The 17,854-nt window shown below is 35.2% G+C and overlaps 1 protein-coding gene and 1 long non-coding RNA gene across 2 annotated transcripts; both read left to right on the forward strand.

Annotated features, from left to right (window-relative positions):
• The first annotated feature begins 584 nt into the window (after positions 1–584).
• LOC123891225 (regulatory-associated protein of TOR 1-like) lies at positions 585–14,679 on the forward strand. The gene is made up of 21 exons (XM_045941073.1): positions 585–920; positions 3,610–3,712; positions 4,501–4,583; positions 4,667–4,825; positions 5,306–5,422; positions 5,551–5,708; positions 6,257–6,411; positions 6,542–6,686; positions 6,772–6,850; positions 7,024–7,125; positions 8,555–8,638; positions 8,750–8,860; positions 10,069–10,422; positions 10,517–10,697; positions 11,137–11,727; positions 11,874–12,203; positions 12,287–12,401; positions 12,774–12,898; positions 12,980–13,125; positions 13,275–13,376; positions 14,590–14,679. The coding sequence occupies exons 1-21, from the start codon at positions 600–602 to the stop codon at positions 14,677–14,679; spliced, it is 3,651 nt and encodes a 1,216-aa protein (XP_045797029.1). The 5' UTR covers positions 585–599.
• Positions 14,680–16,246: 1,567 nt separating this feature from the next.
• LOC123891226 lies at positions 16,247–17,854 on the forward strand. The gene is made up of 3 exons (XR_006803020.1): positions 16,247–16,385; positions 16,465–16,535; positions 17,422–17,854. It is a non-coding gene; the product is annotated as an uncharacterized LOC123891226 (long non-coding RNA).

Raw genomic sequence — 17,854 nt, forward strand, 5'->3', positions numbered from 1 at the left:
TCATTTGCTGTGACTATCAACAAGATTCAGGACCAATCACTTAAATAGGTTGACGTATATTTTCCACCGTCAATTTTCTCTCATGGGCAACTATATGTTGTAATGTCAAGAGTGACTTGCAGGAAAAACTTGAAAATATTGATAACCGGTAAAAAATGAGAATAGATGGACTAAAAATGTGATTTATAAAAAAGTATTCCATAATGGTTAGTAATTAATTTGTACCGAATATTTTCATATTTATCATCACTATATATATATATATATATATATATATATATATATAAAGAGAATATATGAGTTTTGACATGAATTTTTCATAATACCAACAATACCCTTGATGTTTTTAGTAGCAACAATAATCTTTTATTAACAAACTCACCTTAACATAAGAGACACATTTTTTTAGCAACAAAAATATTTTATTAACAAAATTCTTTTTGTAACCCTTATTTTTAGTTATATTTTTAGTTATTATATATATTGTTTCCTTAAAAAAAAGTTATTATATATTGTTATTATTATATTGTTGAAATTGAAACCCTAGTTTTGTCTCTTTGTGATTCTCCTATTTTTTTAATCTCTATAGTTAAAATTTAATGGCGTCACGTTTTTCCAAATCAACTGTCGTCACAGTTCCGAATTACCACGACGGTTCCACCGTAACTGCTTTTCCGTTATCTGCTTCCGCCGCCACCGCCTCCGCCATAAACAATGACAGCGATTTCACTTCCGTTCCTCACCACCGTGATTCCGAATTCGCCGCTGAAAACAGTAGTAGCACTACCACCACTACCATGGCTTATTATTTACCGCATACAAGTTTCTTCAAAGGACTTCATCACGACGCATTTGAGCTTGAACTTCCTAAAGGTCCTTCTGATAGTGATTTGGTCTCGAAATGGCGACCGAAGGATAAAGTATGCTGTTACATTGAGTTTAATTTCATGCTTTTGTTTTTTATTCGGTTGTTTAAAGAATCTTGCTCTGTGTTTTCTTTTTTCTGCATTTTTTATGTGATGAATTTGTGTGATTCAAGATTTTCTTGTTGTTTGAGTGGAAATTAGTGCATTGTAAATTTAGAAAGTGTACAAAGAAAAGATTTTTAGGCCTTTTACTTGCCTTTGTGCAATAGAAATAGTGTTAAGTTTGATTCTTGTGTGTGGAGAAAACATGGTTAGGAGCTATGTTGTTAATCTCAGATAGCGGTACAGAGTGGTATTGCAGCCAGCGGGATAGCCGCAGTTCTAAAGACTGAAAAACAGAGGAACCCAAAGAACAAAGAACATAAACTAAACCACTATAGCAAAACCCAATATAACTTAACTACTAATCAAAGAACAAAGAAGAACATAAGAACCCAAAGAACAGAGGAACCCAAAGAGGAAAGGACAGTAAAAGTGGTCTTTGCATGCAAAAGAAGGCGAGAAATAGGAGGAGGAGGTTTTTGTAGTTAGTAGGAGTGGCCTTCACAGTTTGCACACACAGAAGGTCACACAAAACAAGATGTGAGCTTCACAACAAGTGTAAAATATGTCACTAATAGTTAATCAAAATGACCGATATACCCTTAAGAAAATACAAATGGTTTAAAATGATTGGCATTTAAGGGATTTCCTGTCTTGAACCCTAATGCAAAGGTGAAGACGTGATTGGGCCGCCATTGTGACCCAGTTTCGCCACAATTTGCCACTGCAAAAGCCACACCTGTTCACTGGCCGAATGTGTCGCAGTTACCACCGCACCGCTACTCCGCAATCACCCGCTTAGGAGGGGAGAACCCACTTTGTGTATCCAACCAGTTCATCAACAAAGATTAGTCACTCTTAAATAAAAGAGTATACTAAGTAAATATACATGGCTAAAACATCTCATTAGGTGGTAAATTGAATGTTCCAGATGCACTTGGTACAATAGTTGCTGTCAAGATCGCGAGTTAAATCGTAAGATCGGATGACTTTGCTATGCCTGGACGAGACATATTGCATATAAGATCGGATTTCAGTAGGATCGTAGTGAGATTGTGCGAAAGATCACTAGAGCGATCGAGATTGCTGAAATTGCATGTCAGATCGGATTTCAGTACGATCAAGGTCGGGTTGCGCAGCCCATTTTCGTAAACCAATCCGTTCCCTAAAACAATCATTCTTTCAATCATCCTTGCTTGTCCAAACCAATCTCTCTTGGGCATCTCAACCCTCTTTGCTTTTGTGCTCATCTTTCTTGATCTCTCTTCACATTTGGCTGGCAGCAACATTATTTTCAACTTGTAGCAGGGGTGACTGGTTCTCCAGCCTTCTGTGCCGATTTTGATGCCCCATAAGTGACCCCTTCTGTCTCTAGGTTAGGGAAGAGGAGATAAAGTTTGGCCCAATAGATGGTGGTGTTTTAGTGGATGTGAGCATAACATTCCTCGTAAAATTAATATAGATCTGGTAAAATATTATCATTGGGAATATTTTTAGCATTACTAATATTAATTGTTAATGTTACAAATAAAAACATACATATTTGATATTTTGTATGCATTATATTATAATTTATATATATGAGAGTGATTTTCACTGTTGAATATTTAGATATATTGGTATAATTTTCATTTTGGTAGGATATTACGATCCTTGTTACAATCTTACGTATTACGATCTTGCTACCCCAAATTGATCCTAGGTAATTATTTTGGTAGGATCTTACGGTCCTTGTTAGAATCTTACATTTTTCGATCTTGCTACATTCTAGGCAAGATCTATCTTGACAACATTGGGTACAATGGATAATCCTTATATCCTTATGGAGACTTGTGAAGGAAGAAAGAGATTATTCTTTTGAAAATAACGTTAAATTTCTTGCTGTATTTGTAACTAGTGGCCATCTGTGTGGTCTAATTTTTCTTTTATTTTAAGTTGTGTAAAATATTATATTTTAGATTTTTTATATATCTCTTTTTTATGAATTTTGTTGTGGTCCAATTTTTCTATTATGTTAAGTTGTGTAAAATATTATATTTTAGATTTTTTATATATCTCTTTTTTATGAATTTTGTTGAAGAAATATGGAGAGATGTATAAAGTGAAAGAATGGAACAAATGAATAGAAACTTTTATAGTTGGTTTTGGAAGTTAAAAAAAGTAGTTTATTTTGGAAGTTATTAAAGAAAAGTGTGAATAAAAAAAATAAAAATTAATAAGGGTATTTTGGGATTTTTTAAAAAAGGCTACACCAAAAGAGAAGTTTTCCCTTTATTATTGGTATAGATATAGATAACATAACGTAACAAATCTGAATTGTGCCAAAACACTAGTGGTTTTTATAGTGACAGTGTCTAGCATGATTGTTTTCCATCCTATAGAAAAAAGACACCCGGCTTATTTTTGTGTTACCTATTTTGGTTTGGGGGAAGGGTAGCTCAAATCACATAAATTTATTTAATATTCTGCTGTAACCGGGAATTTGTTGATATACTGTCACTTTATAGTTTTTCCTAATTAGAATAAATTTTCGTTTGAAGTGTCTGTTTTTTCCTTCTAAAATGTTATAATCAATGTCTCTGAAAGAACCGTATATATTTAAGACACATTCTTTGATTTAACCCCTAATTTTGTTGTGCAGATAAAGACAAGATTTGTAGCTCTAGTATTATGTTTAAACATTGGTGTTGATCCACCTGATGTAATAAAGATATCCCCTTGTGCCAGAATGGAGTGCTGGATAGGTCTCTTGTTACATTTCTGATCTCATTTGTTTTTGAAACTTTTGTTTTCATTATTTCTGCTATAAGTTATTCCCTCCATTCCTGATCTTTGGTCCTTTAAGCATTTTAATATTGTCCCACAATTTTGGTTCTTTTAGAAAACCAAGACACAATTAATGATGTTTTTCCTTTTGTACCCTTACAAAAACCAAATGCATGCATTAAATGAATTTTACTTTTATTAAATAAATAAATCTAAGGGTAAAAATGTATAATTCTATCTAAATTAATAATTATTTCTTAATGTGTGCTCATACCTAAAAGGACAAAATATTAGGGACAGAGGGAGTACTTCCTATTTTTGGCATTTCTTCATGTTCAGTTAATGTTTGGAATTAGCTTTTGTCTTTGTGTCAACCCTCCGGTTCCCATTGGAATGGGGGGTCCTGGTAATCCAGAGTTCGCTTGTGAGGTAAGTAAAATCTGGCTAAGAATTGTTCCTCCCAGAAATCAATTGTAAATGAATTTTCTTGCAGTAAGGCATATAACTGCATGCTGTTTTGCGCTTATTTATGATTGTTGGACTCCCATAAATCAATTGTGATTTCTGCATTTACATGTCTTATCCAATTTTTTTCCACTCTACGCTTGTTTACTCCCAGCTTAACTGTGTAATTGCAGCTTTTTTATTGAGAAATATAAATAAAATGATTAAGTAAGACCTTTGTAGTATGTTAAAATTCTGCACGTTTACGACTGTGGTTATTGGCTCAAATAACCTTTGATGCCTTGCTTTCTGAATGCTGCAGATCCTTTTTCTATGGCACCACAAAAGGCATTAGAGTTGATTGGAAATTCTTTAACCAGTCAGTATGAAAGATGGCAACCAAAGGTGGGAATGTTTAGCTTGCTAACCTCATACACATATAAGCTTTTTAAATTGTTTTTTAGCTGACCTTGTAGCTATGTTTACAGGCACGCTATAAGTGTCAACTTGACCCAACATTGGAAGCGGTGAAAAAGCTTTGTACTACATGTCGTAGTTTTGCAAAGTCGGAAAGAGTGTTGTTCCATTACAATGGGCATGGTGTGCCATATCCAACTCCTAATGGTAAAATTTGGGTCTACAATAAGGTCAATTTTCTTCCTTTTTATCTTTCAAATCAATTAGTTGTCCAATATGGTGTGTGCCGAAGCCAACACTTAGTGGTGAACTTTGGGTCTTCAATAATGTCAATTTTCTTCCTTTTATCTTTCAAACCAATTAGTTATCCAAAAATAAATGTCAGTTGTCACTCTGTCCTTGGTGGAAATACTTGACCAGTAGGCAGGGATCTTGCTTCATATTTGAGCTTCTTATATATATCATACAGAGTTCCTATTGCCTCCAAAATAAAATAGATATAAAAGATGAAAATGGGAGGATTGAAAAAAGGAGTGAGTGATAATAGAAGCAGGTGAAATCTTTGGAAAGAAGAAAATTAGATGCAACACCTTATAATATATTCATAACCAACTGCCAAACGTAATTAACCACATATTTGAATTGCGTTAGCTGTCCAATTTGAGTTGTGTCAAAGTATAATTTCTCATTCTTCTTGATATTCTGCTCAGACCTATAAAGCGTATGTTCCCTTACCACTCAATGATCTTGATTCCTGGCTGAAGACCCCAACAATTTATGTTTTTGATTGCTCTGCGGCTGGTAAAATTGTGAATTCCTTCATTGAGGTATTCATTCAAAATCATCTTTTATTGAATGCAATTTAAGAAAAATTCAAGTATATCGGTTCTAATTTTGTAATTTTTTTTTCTAATTTGGGCTATGATATTTTGTTGCTGGACTTGTTATTGGTAAGCTTCATGAAGGGAGTGCTTCTAACTCTACCAGTTCTCCAAGGGATTGCATTATGCTTGCAGCATGTGAAGCGCATGAGACTTTACCCCAGACTGTAGAATTCCCAGCTGATGTATTAACATCTTGTCTTACAACACCTATAAAGATGGCATTGCGATGGTGAATATTCTCCCATTAATTCTTGCTTAGTATATTGCCTTTAGAATGTTTCATATCATAAACTTTCACGAAGGTTTAGTGTATTTTCTCTTTTTGTGGGTAAAATAATGCTTTATGCACGATTTTTCAAATATGGCATGCTTTTGTAATGCGAGTGGTATTAGTTTCCCAATCTTTAGTCTTTGTATATTTCCCAGTGATTCCTTACTAACCTCTGACTGTTTTAATCTAAGTGGCATTTCATGATGATGCGTTGTATACATAATTATTGTTCATGGTATATTTTGTTATGTAGTTTGTTCCTTGTGGGTATTTTGTTGTATCAACCTGTTATTTTTGGTGTTAACTTATTTTAGCTGTATTTAGGTTAGTGATGATAGAAAAATGTCACTGTTATAATGATAGTCTTACTAAGAAGTTGATTTATATTTGACTATGCTTTTTTCATTACTAATAATTGACATTTACATCATGATTTTTATTAATTGTTGTTAGCGTTTATTTCATTAATAAATGGTCAATGATTTTTTTATGTATTTTGTCTCTAGGTTTTGTACTCGTTCATTATTTCGTGACTCGTTTGATTATTCACTTATGGAGAAGATCCCTGGCCTTACTAATGACCGAAAGACGCTTCTGGGTGAATTGAATTGGATCTTTACTGCAGTAACTGATACAATCGCATGGAATGTTCTTCCTCATGGTAGGTCTCAACCCTCCCCGTCCTTCCTAATGAGTTCCTAAATATCCATGGTGTATTTTCAACGCAGGTATTTTGCAGCCAATTTTAATTGGTCTCTTTTATCATATGTTATCTTTACTTTGTCCTGCAGATCTTTTTCAGAGACTGTTCAGACAGGATTTGCTTGTTGCAAGTTTGTTTCGAAATTTTCTACTTGCTGACCGAATTATGCGTTCTGCAAATTGTACTCCTGTGTCTCACCCAACACTACCACCAACCCATCAGCATCATATGTGGTATTGTTGATGATTGTTGTTATGATATTGCTATGTGCTGATAAACTTTATCATCAGAATATTATGTGTTTAATGCGTGCTGCAGGGATGCATGGGACATGGCTGCTGAGCTCTGTCTTTCTCAACTTCCGTCATTAGTCGAGGATCCTAATGCAAAATTTCAGGTAATTTGATAGGTTTTTTTTTAATACCTCTGATGTAAAGTTTCCTTCTGAAATTGAATATTTAATAGAATGTTGGTTCTGGTATTCTTGTTTTACAAGGAAAAATTGCATTAGTAAATGCTGTTTATAAGTTTTGACCTTACCTAAGGAAGTATATGGCTGTTATCTTTCAGCCTAGTACATTTTTCACTGACCAGTTGACAGCATTTGAAGTTTGGCTTGATCATGGTTCTGAGCATAAGAAACCACCCGAACAGTTGCCTATAATTCTTCAGGTACATGACACGTCTTAGTCTTTATTACATTTGGGACCATGTGTGTCGGTTTCTAATACCCTTGTTATGCCGGTTACTGTTCCTTAGTTAGGTTTTTGGTATTTGAATTAGGTTATCATTAGCAAAAACTTTCCCAATTTGGCTGATGACCATTATCATCCTTTTGAAGGAAATTGAGAAAAATATTTATCTATTACTAGCATCTTTTCTTTAGTGCTACATCCAGTTTAGAAGTAGTAATGCCAAGGGATATTTTCTTTATTCTTTATTGACAGCCGATGGAGATGTTATTTAAAATTTATGTGGACAATTTGTTGCTTCTCCAATTGTTTTGCAATCATTAGTTTCTCAATTATTTATTAATGGGGTTTTGTTGCAAGTTTTTGAACGGGTAATCATACTTAAACCTGGACTAATCAATAAAAAACTAATAACCTATTGTTTTGGTTTTGTTACCTTAATCTGTATCAATTAAAACCCTTGTTTTTTAATTCCAGATCTTGCTCTCTCGAATATTTTTTGCAATTTGATGTTTTAGAATTTAGGTAACACATTTTAATCCTTCATTCACACGATTTGTCTTTCTTCAAGATACAACACTAAAACCCAACAGATTTTACGACACTCGAGTTTGTGGAAGCCATCGTCATCTCTGTCGCCGTCGCTGCTGTAACAACATCCAGGCACTTTGTTTTCGGTGAACGAAATTTTGCTGCTGCTAAATACCTTGTCCGTAAGGTTCGTAAGCCATGGGAGAATCATAAATGGGTTTTGCAGCAAAGGGTTGTTCTTGAAGTCTAACAAAACTGAATGAAATTGGGATTTTTTATGTTAAAGTTGTAAGCCATGTAATCATAAATTGTGTATTGCAAAGTGATATTGCTCAATTAAAAAAGAAAAAATGATTCAATGAAAATCAAATTGAATGGTTAAATTGGAATTGGAATCGGTGGAGTCAGTGCATCACAATTTCAGGAGAGGGAGATTGAAGGAGATAGCGGTGTGAGTGCACCGTTCAATGACAAATTTAATCTCATCCATTGATAAGAATCTAACGGTTGGCAATTGAGCCTCTCATCTCTCACAATAATAAGTCCTCTCACTTGATATGCCCCCTATTATATACTGAAACCTTGCTCTATTAGCTTTTATTGAATGAATTGTTTAGTCACATTTACAATGAGAAGCAATCTATTTATAACTTTTGCTCTTGTTACTGCCTATAGCAGCTTAGAGCTAGATCTATGACTGCCAAGTGGCAGTCAGTTAGTTACAGGGGTGTGTTACTCTATGCTAGAGACTAGGGGAGCATTCCATGAGCCTACATATTTATTCTTCCTTTAGTAATATTTTAAGCCTCTGGTAAAACTTGTTTGACATTTGTTCATATCTTTGCATGCATTCATAAGTAGTTATGTTCCTATTTCAGGTTTTACTTAGTCATTGCCATCGATTTCGTGCCTTAGTACTCCTAGGAAGATTCCTTGATATGGGCCCATGGGCCGTGGATCTGGTAATTTCTCTTGCAATTCATCAAATTTTGTCGCAATTGTTTTTATTTATTTTCCAAAGGATTGTTATATATTATAATAATTTGATTTGATACCGATTTTCTTATATGTAGGCATTATCTGTTGGAATCTTCCCTTGTGTTCTGAAGCTGTTGCAAACAACCACACCAGAACTACGTCAGATTCTTGTATTCATATGGACGAAGTTTCTTGCACTTGACAAGGTACTTTTGAAGGATCTTTATTTTGTCTTCGATAGAATGTCAATTTTCAATTCCTTAATTTGTTGCAGAATATATGCTCGCTGTGCATGTATACACAAAGAGAAATGCTATTGTCAAACTCTATCAAACTCTTTTTACACACATACATAAAGCCACATCAACCCATTTTGTTAGTTATCTACTGATTCACCAGTTGTTTAGGTTGAAAGCATTATTTTTGTTTTTAATTTTTTTATTGTGGTGTAAATTTAACCGCTCTCACATGTTATTTCACTTTTTCAAGAACTCCAGCCTTCCAATCCCTTCTTTTTTTGACTCCCTCACAGTTCTTCTAAGCAACCGCCAACCTTCTGCCGCTTTAATTGTTTTTCTGTCATATTAAGGTTGTTATGGCAAAATTAAAATTTGAAACCACTGATTAGTATCGGTGTATCACAGTTCTGTACTTCTGATTGATATATCATTTATTGAAACATAAAACACCACATAGATGGTAGCGGGGAAGTTGCAGAGTTCACGTCAGAAGAGATGTTTTTTTGAGGGGGTGTGAAGTACGTCTGAGCAGTTGAACAAATAGCATAAAAGAAAATACTACAACTGGGACAACCGGTAACCAGGATGTTTATTAATAAGAGGGGTGACATGGCTTTGTGTATGAGCGTGTGATAAAAGGAGTTTGTTAGAGAGTTTGACAATAGCATTTCTCAATACGTTGTTGACTTTTCTGCCATGATTGATAATGCTTTCTTGTAAACTATTGAAGTATATGAACATATTCTTTTCCATCAAAAGTGATTCTGGACAAGCTGAGAAATGTAAAAGTTAGAGAATATAAAAAGAGGGAAATAAACATCATGGGCCAATATGAAGTTGCTTAATCGTGCATTGCCCTATTAAAAAATCTGTGTGTAAGCAGACTTAATATTCGTTTTCTTTTATGAGAAACTTTTACTTGGCAGTTTGATATTTTATTGATTGAATGCCTGAATTATCAAAAATCCAAATTGTGCAACCAAGTCCAAATGAAACAGTCATCATAAGTGCATGATATACAATAGAATTAATGAAGGAATAATGAGAGTATTACAAAACTTCATTCTGTCCACTAATATGTATTTCTAGTTTATTTTTCTAATTTAGCTTTTAAACTGTCCATGTGGCATGATTACTGGATCTTGCATTGATGATGTTCTGCTACTGGGTTGCAGTCATTTCAGGTTGATCTAGTGAAGGACAGAGGTCATATCTATTTTATGAAGTTTCTTGATAGCTTGGAAGCGTACCCAGAGCAACGTGCAATGGCTGCTTTTGTTTTGGCTGTGATTGTGGATGGCCATAGAGGAGGCCAAGAAGCTTGTATTCAAGATGGTTTGAGCCATGTCTGCTTAAAGCACCTGGAGAGTTCATCTGCTAATGATTCACAAACTGAGCCCCTTTTCCTTCAATGGCTTTGCCTCTGTCTGGGGAAATTGTGGGAAGAGTTCCCTGAGGGGAAACTAATCGGTTTGCAGGGACATGCAACTTCTATAGTTGCTCCTCTATTGTCTGATCCCCATCCAAAGGTTTACTGCCCTACTTATTGGCTCTATTTCTAGTTTCCAGATGATTACTGTTTCCGTATATGAATAGCTGAGCCATGTAATTTGTTATTATCAGGTTAGGGCATCTGCTGTTTTTGCACTGGGTACCCTTATCGATGTGGGATTTGATTCATGTAGAAGGGTTGGAGATGAAGAATGTGATGATGACAAGATTAGGGCTGAAGTTAGTATAGTTAGGAGTCTGTTGAGTGTTGCTTCAGATGGGAGTCCATTGGTGAGGGCAGAGGTAGCAGTTGGTAGGTGATGAAACATCTGAATGTTTATATTTATTTTCAACGTTTTTATGAGAAAGATTTTATGTTCGTATGATTATGATTAGATGTAAATGAGTTCCTAATAGCTTAACTATATCCACATTTAGAAAATGATTGAACTATTTCAAATAAATTAATTTTTATAAGTGAATAAGAAAAAACTTCAATTGAATGAGGAAAATGGTTAGACTTGCATCTAAATCCTTCGAACACACCCACACACCCACAATTGTTTATCTCTCTCTCTCTCTCGCTCTCTCTCTCTCTCTCTCTCTCTGTGTGTGTGTGTGTGTGTGTGTGTTTTCGTATATATTGGCATGTATATCTTTCTAGATAACTTAATTTTGTCTTTATAGTATTATTAAGTGTGAGCAGGATCTGTAATATATTTTACTGAAATGGATTTTCTTTCAACTGTCAGCTCTAGCACGCTTTGCTTTTGGCCACAAGAAGCACCTAAAATCTATTGCTTCTGCATATTGGAAGTCTCAGACCGATTCTTTGATAAATTCCTTACCATCGTCTACTAATATTAAAGATACGGATGGTGGATATCCTAAACAGAGCCAACATATGGCGCATGATGGTATTGTTTCGCCTCAAATTGGTCCTCTAAGCGTTGGGAGTGATAATTCCAAAGTAATTCATGATGGACGGGTCTCTTCAAGCTGTCCTATCGCTAGTTCTGGAATCGTGCATGGGTCATTGTCTGACAATTTGGCTCATCATTCTAATGTGGAAATACTGAATGATGGTTTCGGCAATGGAGTGATTAACAACTTTGGGCCGAAGACTTTGGACAATGCATTGCATTCACAATGTGTACTTTCTATATGTACTTTGGCAAAAGATTCATCTCCGCGAGTTGCGAACCTTGGTCGCCAGGTACTGTCCATAATAGGTGTAGAACAAGAGGTAGCAAAACCATCAAACCCTTTTGGTGTTCAGACTAGTGAAGCTACCGTTTTTCGTAGTCTCGCTCGCTCAACTTCTTGGTTTGATATCAATGGTGGTGGTAGGTTTCACTTTCATTTGATTTAATTGTTAACCTTTCCAATGCTGTTTGGTAACGTTTATCTCTTTGCATCAATTTTTTGTCTTGAATTCCTGCCGCTATATTATTGACTTTATATTAATTATTGCTTGCTTCTCTGGTAGGACACATGCCGCTAACCTTCAGAACTCCTCCAGTCAGTCGTCCTCGCTCAAGTTATATAGCTGAAATGCGTAGAGTATGTTCATTGGAGTTTAGGCCTCATCTGATGACTTCTCCAGACACTGGACTAGCTCACCCACATTTAGGATCTGGTGGAGCATCTGGGACTTACGATCACAGTTTTCTTCCTCAATCAAGTGTATATAATTGGAGTTGTAGGCACTTCTCCAAACCAATTTTAACTGCTCCAGATGATAGCGAAGAAGTATTTGCTATAAGAGAGGAGAGGGAAAATTTTGCATTGGAGCACATAGTGAAATGCCAGCACTCTGGTTTGTATTTCACCTTTTAACTCAATTAAGCAAATTCCTTACAGTTGTCCAGTTGAGAACTTTGTGTCCTTTTATTCTGTCAGCTGTTAGTAGGTTAACAAATCCAATTGCTAAATGGGACATAAAGGGTACACAAACAGTGTTGCTACAACCTTTCTCTCCTATAGTGGTAGCTGCCGACGAGAATGAATGTATCAGGTATGCAAAATTCGCCAATACTATTGTTAATTTAGTGGATACTATTTATTAAGCTGGACATGGCTTTAGGCATTGAGCATAATGTGACATGTGTGTTCTTCATAAATGTAAGTAAATAAATTTGAAGAGCTTAATGTGAACTATGACAAAATTACTAAGGGATATAAATTTCAGGGTTGGTAGAACTCATAGATTCTCAGATATAGAGGCTTAGGAAACTGAACAACTAGCATTCTTAATTTTATAGGCAGTTGAAATTATGCTTGGACTAGGTCAGAATATTTTTTTTGGTTTTCATGAATTGATTACTGTTAGTCTGTTGCATCATATTGAATTCTGCTGTGGACTAATGTATATTCGAGTTTTGCACAGGATATGGAACCACGAAGAGGCAACACTACTTAACAGTTTTGATAATCATGACTTTCCTGATAAAGGAATATCTAAGCTCTGTCTGGTGAATGAGCTTGACGATAGCTTGCTTCTTGCTGCTTCATGTAATCTTATCTACTGTTTAGTATCATATCCTTCTATTCTTAAATTGTCAGAGTATTAATTTTGGTGGAATCTTATTGCAGCTGATGGAAACATTCGGGTTTGGAAAGACTATTCTCTGAGGGGGAAACAGAAGCTTGTCACTGCATTCTCTTCAATTCATGGTCATAAACCTGGTGTGAGGAGTCTGAATGCAGTGGTTGATTGGCAACAGCAATGTGGATATCTGGTATACGATTCTGCTTTGAATATGCTTTGTAATATGGGATGTCTCCCTCTTCCCTACCAATGTTCTAAAATAGAACTCTGATTCATCCCTCATGCTTCCATATTAATGATTTTTTATGTTGTTTCATGTTACTACAATCAATTTACCAGTATGCATCGGGGGAGATGTCATCAATTATGCTGTGGGATCTTGATAAAGAGCAGCTTGTTAATACTATACCTTCATTATCAGAGTGCAATGTCTCAGCATTGGTAAGCCTGCTATATGCCAACATAATTTTCTTTGGTGAATATTATATTTGCTCAAATTCGCATTGTAGCTATATAAGGCAAGCAGAGTTTATTCTTAAGCGGATGTTTGTTTTCATGTTTATTACATTTATTCCAGGGAATAACTCTCCTGGGAATATAAGGACGAGAGTTTGATTCATAGGCACTTTTTAAAAAATAACAAATAATGTTTGGTTAATATTAAAACATTCCCGAGAACCTTTATAATAGGGAAGTTTTTCTTTTCCTAGGAATATTTTATAGCCAGTGATAAAATTTAATAAACTTGTAACTCTTAGAATTTTGGGTTGTGCCCAACTCAATCCTACAAAACCGGCTTGTAAGGCGAGGATTGCCCCTACTTATAAACATATATTCAGGTCATCTCTCATCCAATGTGGGACTCTTAACTGTAACAAACCTGGGAATGCATATTTTTTATCCTTTTGTTCTAAGGAATCTACAAAGATAACTTGAAACGAACACACCCTAAGAGACAAATACAAAGTTGTATAGTGATTGTATTTCAGCAGCTCAGCTACATCTTTTGTTAGACACCTTAACAGGTGAATCTATTATGTTTTGTTAGCCGTTAAGTTTTATGATAGTAATACCAAATTTTATGTACATATACTATCACTTTGAAACCTCCCGCTTTCTTTTAATATGGCTTCTTCAAATTAGTGTTGCACTTGAAGTTACGGCTTTGTAGATCTTCTTCTTATTACGGCGTTTGTTGAGATTCTGTTTATTATGCCTTTGTTGATCTTCTGCATACCTTCTCTAAAATTTAATTCTTTGGATGTCTCAGCTGTCATACTTTGCCCTTGCCAGTTTTTAAATATGCGAGTGAAAATTACCCATACCGACCCTCAAATCATTTTTAGTAAATCTATAAGATTGAGGTCTTGGCATTATAGTTTATGATTTTCTTCAAAGAAGTGAGAAACAGGTTGTTCATTTTCCAGTTGAATCCCCACAAAACTTTGCGTTGCTCAGTTGTTCTCTAGTACATCTTGGAACATATTTGACGGGATTTTCTTTCAATATGATTTAACTCAATTGTGACCTGAACCGTTGATTTATGTACTACCTTTTGTATCTTGAAACATATTGCATATGATTTTCTTTCAGTATCATTTAATTCAAATGTGACCCTATCCCTTTGATTTATGTACTGTCTTTTTTATTTTAGGCTGCTTCTCAAGTTCATGGGGGACAGTTTGCAGCTGGTTTTATAGATGGTTCTGTAAGACTTTATGATGCCAGAACACCTGAAATGTAAGCACCTCAGTTAAATTTCTTGATTTTTTCCATCATGATGCAAAATCATGGTAATTGGTTCTCCTTAATTGATGAGATTGATTTGAGCATCATTTTATTTATTAGCTCTTACATGGTTTCCTGCACGTCGTCAAGTCTAAGTTCAGACTGCTTATCAAAAAAAAAAAAAAAAGTCTAAGTTCAGACTTGAACCATATTGATCAATCTAGTATCTTAAGTTTTATCAAGAAGTCTAGATCTTTTTAAGATTCAGTTTTAAATCTTCCATGTCTCTTAATCTGTCACTGTAATGACTAACGACTATCGACAATGATGTTTCTTAGGCTTGTATGTGGATTACGGCCACACACAGAGAGAGTAGGAAAAGTTATGGGGATTAAAGTTATGGGGATTGGCTTTCAACCTGGGTTAGACCCTGGAAAGGTAAAGAAAGTGTCTCACTAGATTCATATTTTTCAATATTTTGACCATAGCAGAAACCCAGTGACTAATGACTTTGATGTGGATGATGAAATTATGTGTTTTCCTTCAGTTGGTTAGTGCTTCTCAGGCTGGGGATATTCAATTCCTTGATATAAGAAATCATAGCAGCGCCTATCTCACCATTGAAGCCCACAGGGGCTCACTCACAGCTTTAGCAGTACATAGACATGCTCCAATCATTGCCAGTGGCTCTGCCAAACAACTCATTAAGGTTTTCAGCCTTGAGGGTGATCAACTGGGCACCATTCGTTACTATCCTACTCTAATGGCCCAGAAAATCGGTTCTGTGAGCTGCCTCAATTTCCACCCATACCAATTACTACTTGCTGCTGGTGCTCCAGATGCATGTGTATGCATCTACTCCGATGACAACGCTAACGCAAAATGAATCCATAATTTTTCCCTTGAAGATGCATGCGTATGCATCAACGGTATGTCTCCAGCTGAGAAGAGTGCATCAGATATCTCTCAGGAGTGCATCACAGTTGTATAATCCTGTGATGATGCTTTAGTTCCTCTCTGCTGTGAATACATCTGAAAAAATTGGTAGTGGTAAATTATTCTGCGGTGTATGCAAGATATTCTTAAGCTTTCATGGCAGAGGGTTGCACTTGACACTAAGAAAGAAGCATATTGGAGGCTCCAACAAATAAGGTCATCTCTTTTCTTTTCTTTTTTTGAATAAATAAGGTCATCTCCGTATGTGTGTAAATATCATTTTATCCATAATTATTTTTCATTCCTGTTTTGTGTTATTTTCCACCCTTTATTTGTAAATTTTTATCTGAAAATATAATCTAGTTTGCTGACATATGATTGGACTGATTAACTTCATGGGGACTAACAGTTTCTGTTGACTCTGGGTACCTTTATTTTGACCAACATGTAGTTAAATACAAGTTTGTCCAAGTGTGCAATTTATTCTCTCTGTCTGTATGGTTCAACGGAGGGGACGGGAGAGATTTTATAACTAATTATTTTATCCGTATATGTTATAACACTCGCTTTCAGGTTTTAATGATATTTTCTCGTATGAATAGATTGATAATAGAGACTCTTCCGATCCCAAGATTAATTCGGGGGAAAGCTACTCTTGTGTTTGTGCCGAAGGAGTTATTTTCATCTCGCCTGGCATCAATGGCACTGACTATACAATGAGGATTTTCAACTCTGATGGTAGTGAGCCTGAGGTGATTAATTATTCTTGCAAATACATTTGTTCAGGTACAAATCGTGATTTGTTCTTGGTCTTCATTAATTGACAAGTTTGCTATATTTCTCACATTCACACCTTTTTCCTTAGATGTGTGGCAATGCAGTGCAGTGCTTTGCTAAATTCGTTTTGTAGTTTGAGAGTTTACATGGTCGGCATAGGTATGTCCATTTTCCAGAAACTCTTACCTTCTTTTTTTTTTGTCTTGTTGCTTGTGGTTTTGTGTTTAGGGCAATTTTTTTAAAACATTCAACTTTCACGATAAAAATTTTGTATTTTGATGATACCAGTATTGATAATGATTCGATGGTGATTTTATTACCATGGACTAGCAGTCATTTATAGATATCCTTGAAATTTTGTCTTGGAAATAATCATTTTTTGTATGGTATGCTTCAGTTGGTGCATTGTACTAATTTTAGAGATTTGGTCATACATTTTCTTCTACCAGTTGCAAATCATCTTTTTTTTTTCTCCTTATTTTATACTTGAGTTGGTTACACTGTAGAGTTGGTTCCAATTTATGTCTTTTGGTTATTAAAATATACGACTTTGGATGGTATGATTCCTTTCATTGGTATGAGTGTCAGCTGAAAAACATATATGGGTGCGTTTGATTTGCTAAAAAAACAGAGGACTGGACAATTTTTGTTGTACCCTGTTTGATTTGAAACTGGTTATGGGACTGGACAAATTAGGTAGCAAGGAACAGGACAAAAACAAGAACTTTTGTCCCTCACTGAACCACGGTACAACTTTTTGTCCACAGTACAACTATAAAAAATACCAAAATACGCATTTTATTTTCGAATATAAAAATATTATCGCCCTATTTCTCTCCAATACAGTTTTGTCCTGTCCTGTATTATCTTGTTATGTCTTGTACTGTCCTGTCTAGTCTTTGTTGTTTTACGAATCAAACGCAGTTGGTTCAAATATAAGAGATCAAATTTTGGTTTTAGTCCTAAATTTTAAGTTCTAGTTATGTTGTGTTCCCAAGGCAAACAGTACCCTGATTATTCTTTTCAATCTGTCATTTTGTTACAGAACTGCACGGTTGATCGACACATTTAATTTAGTGTATTATGCATCTTCAGATTGAATGGAAGGATGAAGATAATCATGTCTACATGACAGGTTCAGCAGAACTATTAGCCCCTTTGAAATATTGTCCCTAAACTAGAGAGCAGCAACTTGACACACCTCCACATTTCTAAGAAACCATACATGATTTCGGAAGTGTACTACCAGCAAGTACCCATCCCTACGACGGAAAAACAGGTTTTTCGGATGTGTAATTCTGAGGTGACTTTGAGGATGATGAAAATTTCACCCATTAATTATTGTTTATAATAATTCTATGTGGAATTTTATATTTTTGTTAATATTATAATGCCACAAATTTGTTGACTTCACTTTTTATTTTCTTTACGCACCTGTGTAGACTAATTTCTCAATATAACTGATATTCATTCTAGCA

Source organism: Trifolium pratense, linkage group LG6 (genome assembly GCF_020283565.1).
Source record: "Trifolium pratense cultivar HEN17-A07 linkage group LG6, ARS_RC_1.1, whole genome shotgun sequence".
In the NCBI taxonomy this organism is placed as follows: Eukaryota; Viridiplantae; Streptophyta; class Magnoliopsida; order Fabales; family Fabaceae; genus Trifolium; species Trifolium pratense.